Here is a 9,447-nt window from a genome sequence, read left to right as displayed (position 1 = left end):
CTGTATTTTGTCTCTGGTGTTGAAAGTCTCTGGACTCTAGGAGATCTTGGCAAATAAAGTCTATTATTTGGCTCTTGAGATGTGACATATTCCTGGAGATTTTTCTCACCTCTGTCTGCACCATGGCTGGTCGTTGTGTTCTTAACATTTTGACAGTCTGGAAGATATCTACTACTCCTTCATATCTCATTCTTTCCAAAACAATGCTTAGTGTTATGAAGACTCCAGTTCTTCCAACGCCCGCACTGTCATAGTAACAAAGGCAATATTACTAGATGAGACACGCACAGTCATGGCTACATTTTCCTGGAGGTGAACATATGTCCACCAGCTTCCATATTACATCAGGTTCTTCTACAGCAGTGTTTCAGAAAATGTGCTGTTGGGTTCACAAAATGATTAACTCTTAGGACAGTGTGCCATGATAACAGTGACAATGAATATAGAGTAACTGATTTTTTCAAACAGGGAGTATATATCGTTGTGGAAAGACCCAGGAAACATAAAAATATAAAGTAAACTGATTAAAGGAAGAGTGAATAAGATATATATTTACACTCTTCATCAGATCCTGAAATTTGGGCCTTGCCTGCTTAATATTTTTAAGCTATGAAATAATTCAGATAAGGTGAAACAAAAAGAGATTCTATAGCAGGATTTTCTGACACAGGATCTTCACAAGACTTCATTTAGTCTTCATAACGGTCTATGAATATTTTTTATGTATGGATTATGTAAATGTATATATATATATATTCTGTTTCTGAAACTTATAACTTTAGCATATTATCAAATGGGTCTCTAAACTTATAAAAAAAAAAAATGTTTGTTAGGAGCCACTGAGCTATATACATACACCTATCTACTAATTTTAGATGTTCAGTAGCTAAATATCAGGATTCTTTCCACCATGTTAGCAAGGTTTTGGGTTTCTGTTTTATTTATTGTTTTAAGATAATTGTAGCAAGAGAAGAAAATGAATTCTTAGCTTTTGTGCTCTTAAGAAGTAGGAAAGCATCTGCAGGTTTAGGTAATGAGGAGAAGAGTGAATAATCTGAAAAATCCCTGCATTTTTGGATCGTAATTAAACAGCATGTGTAATGCTTGGGTACAGGCTGTAGAAACTGGATGGATTCATTTACTTGGGGATGTAATTGATATATAAATAATGTGTCCTTTTATAAACTGTGTTTTTTCTAAAGAGTCCTAACAGAAATGTAAATCCACAGGCAGGTTTTACACAGTGGCTAAGGATATCCAGGGGCAGACAAGGCTCTCTGTCAAAACGGAGTAGATGACCTTCAGGGTCGCGTTCAACCTTGAAAGTCTCTCTTAATCCCAAGAGACTGTGATTTATGATCTTTTCGTTGAATGATTCAAGTACTCCAGAATCTATTTTACCTTGATTTCATTGCTCAAATGTTACAAAAATACAGGGCTTCTGACTTTCCACTAGGTGCTTTCAAGAAAATAACAGACACTAGCCTTATAACTTCTGAATTTATTGACTTTGTCATGTTATTAATAAGCTATAAATAAAATAAGTGGTATTTTACAAATACTCTCAGATAAAAGGAAATATCTAGAGGTCTTTAACATATGTGAATAACTCATCATGGTATTTTACTAAAGGAGTCTTTGTATATACTCTTTATCCAAATAATTTTGTGACAAAAGCAGTGAAAAGTAACATGCATATGCACACTTATTTATACTTATGGGAATGCGTGAAGGTAAAGAAAAATGTGTTAAATATAGTCTTTTCTTTATAGTTTATATTAGAAAATTTGAATTAGGATTTTGGTAAATTATGTGCAAACTTAAGGGGAGGATCCAGGTAATTCAAGTTCAGTGTATACCATCCACTTTGTCTGAATATTGAGTCCATGCATCATTTCCTACATGCTGTTTGGTTGTCTAGAGCACAGGAGTCTGGGTAAACTCAACGCATAGCAAATACGTATAAATGAGGTCTGCTTCTCACGTAATATGCCATGTCTGGGAAACAGTGTGCCAGAAAGGGTCACAGAGATCAGTTAGAAAACTGAGGTGTACAGAAGTTTCCCTTTTGTCACAGAGCTATTACATGATGACAGAAGCGGGGCTAAAGCTCAGGTATTCTGAAGCCCATGTGTTCCCCCATTTTGACACACTATCACCCTCATCACTAAGAAATGTAGTTTGGGATTTGGGGCAAGGGGAAAGCAAAGAAATTTTTTAATAAAGTCTTTCAAGAGTTTGACTCTAAAGAATTACAAACTAAGACTTTAAAAAAAAAAATGAGTTAATTCCTTTGCTAGAAGGTTTTTGCATAGTAACGTCCAAAAGCACTACATTAATTGTAAGTGTCCTTTCTGAACCATTTACTCGCTATTTCTATTAACTTCAATGATTTGAATTATAAAATGCTGTGGAAACTATTGAAAATAATTAACTTTAAGGTGCTTCATTTTCTGATATAGCAACAGTTTTCAAGCACATTGCAATGTTAACTGAGGTACCATTCTAATCACTTATTGACTGACAAGAAATTAGCATTGTCATTAAGGCTTAATAACTATTTATGGTTTTCTCAAGAAGACAAACACAGGAGAAAGATACAGAAAGATAGTTATCAGGGTAATGCTATGAAAGCAAAAAAGCTAAGGAATGATAAACTGAACAAATTATCACTCAGGGATATACCAATAATTCCTGATACGGTAAGACAGACAAGTATAAACATAATTTGGTTCTTTGCTACAGGAGGTAAAATTTGAAGATAGAAATCTTCCTTGATTATTTTCACTTTGTGGAAAGAAAGAGAAATGAGTCCTTGCTTTAGGGTCTACAATACATTTCTGAGAACAATAAAATCTGGATTATGCAGACTCTCAGAAAACCGGTACCAATAATGAACAGACAACAGTGCATATTTTCAAAGTTATCACTGCATTAAGCACAAATGGAAACTCATCATTCTTGATTCTTAACTCACCTGCAATGGACTGAAATGGGTCCATCTTGGCCAAACTGCTCTTTTGTTTTATGGACTTGGCCAATGAAGTCAATAAATCCTTCTCCAGACTTTGGCACTCCCTGCTCTGGCCAGTCAGTGAACTGGAACTGCCTCACGGTTCGGGACTGCCCGTCCTTCAGAAAGAAAGCCACACACCCAACCACAGAGGAGGACGCCAGGAAGATTCAGCCAGTGTGCAGACCATAACAGCAGGCATGATTTTTTCCAAAAAAAGAAAGAAAAAGTTAGAAACATGTTTAACTAGAAAATCAGTCACATTCATATCTTACCTGCTATTAACACTGTCTACATTTCACATCTATTTAAATTGCAAATTGATTTACTCTCACAATGCCCAGTTAAAAACCAGAATTCTCAAAAAGAGCCACCTCATTCTCATATTAGGAAATGCTTCTGAGCCCCAGAGATTGTCTTCAAAACCAAAGTGGAACACAGACATTCCATTTCAAAATTTTCAGAATCCAATAACCTCTTAATGCTGACAGGAACATCCAGGCATGTCGTCCAGACCAGAGATTTTGCTATTGTCCTGACACCGTCACATCTGCTGTGCTTGCTTATTTGCAGCATTGTCAGATGACAAATAGTGACACTGAAAGGATCTGACACAAATTGGGTAGCGGCTGTTAACCTGGATGCCCCACGTCTCAGAGGTATACTATTTCTAGCCAAGGCAGTATACACAGCGTGTACCAGGTGACTGTGCCGTTGAGCAGGAAGTGAGGCGTCCCTCAAGGAGATAGGAGAGATTATTAATGAATAAATGCTGTGTTCTGAAAAAGGACTCTTTCTGGCTGACCACAGAAGCTGAGGTGTCCATGCGTGGCTTTAACACAGACAAACCAAAAGCCAGATGCAGAAGCAATCTTTCTTTCAAGTGATTAGGCAGAACTACTCTGAAGTATAAATGGCTTCAAAAGAAAACACTCAGAGACTTTGGATTCATTCTGGAATTTTATAGTGTTTGGAAGGACAACAAAAGCAGAAGGGACTCTCTGTTTATTGAAGCAGGAATAACAACTATCACCATCAACTTTCTTCCCTGAATTACAGACAGAGATAATCCAAATTCCAACTTGAGATGGGTGGATCCCATTTGAGGAGGCCCTGTTCCTAGTTAAGGCTTCAATGTGGTTCTTCTTTCCACTTCTTTAATTAAACTCTCTCCTCAATAAAGTCCTTTTTGATACAGATATTCATGTTCCCAAGATTCTGAGTAAGTAGCATGTATGCTAAGTCATTTTTAGTTGTGTCTGACTTTTTGCAACCTCATGGACCATACCCCGCCAGGCTCCTCTGTCCATGAAATTTCCCAGGCAAGAATGCAGGAGTGGGTTGCCATTCCCTCCTCCAGGGGATCTTCCTGACCAAGGGACTGAACCTATTTCTCTTATGTTTCCTGCATTGGCAGGTGGGTTCTTTACCACTAGCGCCATCTGAGAAGCCCTCTGAGTAAGTAAACAGAGACCCAATCTTTCTCATTGAGTTGTATGGAGAAGACAGCATGGCCCAACTTGAGCTGGACACATCACCAAGTCTGGTGGTTTCCATAGGAACAGGGCATATTCCTGACTGGCATCATTTGGGAATTGAGATAAAACAGGTAGATCACATCAACTTTGTGAGGATACTGAGGAATATAAAAATAAGTGCTTGGCCCCATAACTAACTTATGGATTGTTACTACGGAACCATGATTTACTTCCCTTGGTTTCTGAAAAGGGTTTGAAAAGCACAGGAAGGGAAGCCAGTGGCTAGGTAATACAGATTTGTCTTCTCTGACTGTCTTGGTGATTTCATTTCTGACCACAGTTGCTTTTAACAGCAAGAAGTCATGTGTACAAACCTTTATGATTTGGAAGAGAGACCACCTGACTGCATTTAAAGGCTACTGTTTAACAACACTGTATTCTCAAGTGCCAACTTGCTTTTTAAACTGGAAAGTTGAGATTAGAAACACATTAGAAGCACAAATAGCACATGCCACAGCAGCTAAAAAAATTATACAGTCACAGGGAGCCTTCAAAACAAAACATGTGAACAAGTTCCTCCAAGGTTTCTTTTACTTATCATGGTCAGATTTAATCTGGGCAATCGAGTAATAAAGAAGTTGTCTCTGCTGTTTGTGGTGCCTGGCTGCTGCTATACTTTGTCATCAGAAATGGTTGGTGTGTTTGCTTGGAATGCACTCAAAATTTTCACTCAGATATCTAGCTTCAAATTCTGAAAGGGTGTTCTTTTTTTTTTTTTTAAACACAGGGTCATCAAGGCACGCTTGCTTGGGCAACTCAAAATGAGACCTAGGGGCTTAACTACTGTCTTGAGTATAGTCACCTTCAGAATAGTTAAGACTTTAGACTTTCTAGGATTAACAGGTCTGTCACCTGAGCCAAGCAGCCTGCTAACCAATTTCTCCTTCACTTTAGGTCAACAGCCAGGGCCAGGCTTTGGGGATTAGTGGACAATCTCTAAACATGAGTCTTGGTTGAGAAAGCTGCTTTCCAGAAAAAACAATGGATCAAGTAAATAGTTCTACCCTACAGTTTTAAACAACCCACCCACTGTGACAGTTCCAAAAACAAAGCAGGGCTTTGCACTGACCCAATCTTTCCTAAGATGTGTTTGTAATCATGGTTTAAAAGTGGCCAATGACAAGGATTTTAAAGTTTATGCATAGAACATCTTACATCAGGGCTGAACTTTGGACTCAGCAATCTAGATCAGAAATGCAGGATGAAAATTAGCCAAGAAGGGTCATGGGTGCACAGCTCTCATGGACAGACACATTAGCACACGGAGGAATAAACCATGCCAGGAATCAAATTAGAATGTGCAAAGCTTGTCAGATTCTTCTAAAGAATGTCATTTGCTCTGCAGTTTTAAAATCATACCAAATTAACCTCCAAGCCCACATGACCTAAAGGGCTTAGCAAAACAACAACATATTTACAGCCTCAAGTAATGAAGAAGTCAAAAAAGCTCCAAAGAGAATGAGCTAAGAAGGTGAATGTAAGCGCAGCCAACCAATCAATAAATGCTTCCCGGCACACACACTCAGCAAGCACGTCCCCAAAGTTGGGCTGCCAGATGTTACCTTTGAATGTGAGCCAAGCCTGGGTTTGTAAGAAAACTTGCCAAACAGGCAAAGTTACTCTTATATTTGAGGGAAAAAAAAAAAAAAAGTTCTCCAAGATGGGTGATTTCTTTTAGTTTGGGAGTATGGTCACTTGGCAAATGTTTTCTCCCAGAGATGTCTTTTAGACTATATTTCAGCTAACGTTTAAGAGCATAAGACTGTGCCAACTTACCCTGGCATCTGTGACCTTGAATTCTCTTAGGATATACTGTGGCATGTTGTACTCAGCCATGGGATCAACAACAAAGTACTGGTATCTTGCAGATCGTTCTGCTGGCCAGTACTGATGACATTTCTCCTAAGAAAAACGAAGATTAATGACGAGCTATGTAAAGTGTAAATATATTTTATTTTTTATTTTATATTTATTTAATATATATTTATGTTTATATATATATTTAATGTTTTTCTTTCACTAATACCATTTTAGAATTTAAGACCATTTCATTATGTGTGACTCATCTTCTCTTTGAAAGCATAGGTTTCCTCAGGATAGGGAAATTGTGGGTCACTATTTGCTCATGGCACCAAGCAGAGTACTTGGCATACAGTAGATGCCTAATACACATAAGTTGAGCTGGCTACTTCAATAGGGTAAGCATCTTCATAGTTAATTTAGACAAATAATTACATCAGTCCTCAGGCATAATGCTAGCCATGTCAATCATGTATTGACATTCACCACTGTGGTTTTGAATGAAGACAACCGTCAAGTGTGAACACAGAAAGAAACCTCTGAATTGAACTTATCCAATCTCCTTCGTCAGCTGAAGAACCTGGAGCACGTGCAGTTTTAGTGACTTCAGTAACCAAATCAGAAAAGTCAAGTTTCTTTCCCAGTTTGGTATTTTTTCACTCTCTCTCTGGGCTCTAAAATTTGGGTTTTAGATGCATTGCTACCATTGAATTTATACAAAGACAAGAAAAAAAAAAGCCTTTTAAGCAAATATGGCAGAGTGCTTGTATCTGCTGAATCTAAGTGGCTCTAATACTATTATGAATTAGGTGGCTCTAATACCATTTCATGGTATTTTTCAGAATAACCTTTTTTTTTTTTTTTAAAGTAGAGCAGAGATTATCAGATTTATTCATAGAAAAACTATGTAACTTTCTGATAGTTTAATCAGAGTGGAAGATGAACAAGCAAAAATTTGCCTCAGAGATGACAGAAAGTCAAATTCCTTCATACAGAGTAATGATGGCACCTAAGCTATAGCCTGTCCAGAGCAAAAGGAAGTAAGACTACATTGAGAATCAGAACAAGTCAGCAATAGTCTCTATGACAGTGCTACACTGGAAATAAAGTACCTGTTTTTTCTTCAAAACACAGAAATGAAAGAACTTGATGTGGCTTTGCAAGTTAAAAACCAACACATGGCAATGAATGACCCACAACATATCTGGAATACTCAACATTTCAAAGAAACGACATTAGCACTGGAGCTTTTTCAGTGAAATCCTCCTTTCTTTGTGGAGTGAATGTCTTATGTGAAGATACTCACTCTACCCATCTCACGCAGCTTGGTGAGCATCACAACAATGGTGGAATTGTGTTCCCAGAGCATCCGCCAGAAGTCTTCAGTGGTCTCTGCCAAGGGCCCCTGGGTAGCGATGTAAGCTTTCTGTTGTCTGAACCACAGATAGCATGTTAAAGTAATCAGAAAATATGCAAAGGCTTCACATTTGATATGTAAATATCAAATCCAGGTAATAAAAATGAAAATATTATTAATGCTATTGCAGTAAATTCCCATTAAGATTATGTAATCAAATAAGAACACTTAAGACATTTTAGGGATTTTGCAAAAGAAATTGCTTTGTTTATATAATGATGTATGTCTTTATCACTGTTATTTAAACTTTAGAGCAATGCTAATAGTTCAACTTCATGTCTCATATAAATCGCTTAAGAAACAGTTGTGCAGCTTCATTTTGTAGAAATGACTCATATAATCTATGACATTTATATAATTTGGTTCAAAACAGTTTCTATATTAACGCCTTCCATATCCAAATAGCTTCTGAAAGAAGAGTGCAGATTATAAATTCCATGATTGCTTCTTCTTAGTCCTATTCAAAATAACAAAAAATGAATATCAAGGGACTGAATGCTGACCTATGCAGAAAGAAAACATTTTAAATTGAGATGAAATTCATTTTAGCTATGAAACTAGGGCACATGTAAATACCAAGAGCTTGGGCTGTCAGGGGAGCAAGAGTATATACCTGTATCCATCAATAAAACTGGCATTGATGTAATCAGATCCTTCTACACCTCGGATAGGCTGCAGGCACACCCTTGTGGATTCATATGGCATAATATTAACAAGGCGATTTTTGAATTTATTACATGGAAGATTGGCACTGATGAATCTTGAGGTGTGAGCTTTAGAACTGGCTAGACGCTGTTGAACAGAAAAACAAAAAAACAACAAAAAAAGAAAAATCCAACAAAGATAATTTTAGCCTGTGGTGTAACTGCAGTGAACCCAAGATTTTCTCTTTAGATACAAAGATTCTGTTTACTTTTAACCCAGTCACTCTTCCAACTGCACTGCTTTTCACTTCTACCTAATGACTCCATATAGACTAAGGAAGTTCTAAATATTTATGTTCTAAGAATATGTTCTCTCAATTTAAATTAGGGTACAAAAGAGCTCAAGGTATTATGAGGAAGCAAAAAATAGAAAAGGGAAAGATGAAGAAAGTGCTTTATAGTCAGACACCTGAGGGAGAAGGTCAAATGAATCTTGTAACTTCACCCATTTGAAAGGTTAAGAAAGACAATTCCAGAATGACTTGCTTCTGAATTACCACATCACATCCAATATCATACCTTAAATTCGAGCTCCATTCCTGTGACATTCTCTCCTGTTTCTATTTGTGTCAGCTTCTGAATGTAGGCATACAAGTTTCTAGCTGGCACTTCGGTATTTCCACAAGTCACTGCCTCCAACAGTGCATCATGGATAAAGATGTATTGGTCTTCTGTTTGAACCATGTAATTCCTCTGGGCTCTCATTAAAGTTACATGGCCATAAATATCTACAGTTTTTTCATGCTTTATTCTTTCTAACATGGCATCTATTACAATGAAACACCCAGTCCGGCCAACTCCCGCGCTACAAGGAAAACAAAAAGAAAAAAAAAAAAGAGAGAGAGAAAAGTACAAATGAATCTATTGAGAAACCAACACATCATAAAATTATTTTGATTATTTTTATTTAACTAGATTTTAAACCCAGTAGTTCTACTCAAATAGCTACTGTGATGGTTTTGGAGCATTCTAAAC

At 37.1% G+C, this 9,447-nt stretch overlaps 1 protein-coding gene and 1 long non-coding RNA gene across 7 annotated transcripts in view; one reads left to right on the top strand and one right to left on the bottom strand.

Annotated features, from left to right (window-relative positions):
• The window catches only part of PTPRD (protein tyrosine phosphatase receptor type D), a 2,533,682-nt gene that overhangs the window by 5,576 nt on the left and 2,518,659 nt on the right, over positions 1-9,447 (bottom strand). For all 6 annotated transcript variants that reach the window (XM_086415146.1, XM_086415147.1, XM_086415148.1 and 3 more), the window contains 6 exons: positions 8,992-9,277; positions 8,382-8,560; positions 7,658-7,784; positions 6,328-6,453; positions 2,978-3,132; positions 110-245 (listed from right to left, as the gene is read on the bottom strand). In XM_086415146.1, the coding sequence (XP_086271272.1) occupies positions 110-245; positions 2,978-3,132; positions 6,328-6,453; positions 7,658-7,784; positions 8,382-8,560; positions 8,992-9,277 (1,009 nt within the window). The remainder of the gene's footprint in view (positions 1-109; positions 246-2,977; positions 3,133-6,327; positions 6,454-7,657; positions 7,785-8,381; positions 8,561-8,991; positions 9,278-9,447) is intronic.
• The window catches only part of LOC147366908 (uncharacterized), a 1,139,839-nt gene that overhangs the window by 996,999 nt on the left and 133,393 nt on the right, over positions 1-9,447 (top strand). The window lies entirely within an intron of this gene.

The sequence above is a fragment of the Bos grunniens genome, chromosome 8 (assembly GCF_055505025.1).
Source record: "Bos grunniens cultivar Pamir isolate PY7600 chromosome 8, Bosgru_T2T1.0, whole genome shotgun sequence".
Taxonomy (NCBI): domain Eukaryota; kingdom Metazoa; phylum Chordata; class Mammalia; order Artiodactyla; family Bovidae; genus Bos; species Bos grunniens.
This window is presented reverse-complemented; position numbering and strand designations above follow the sequence as displayed.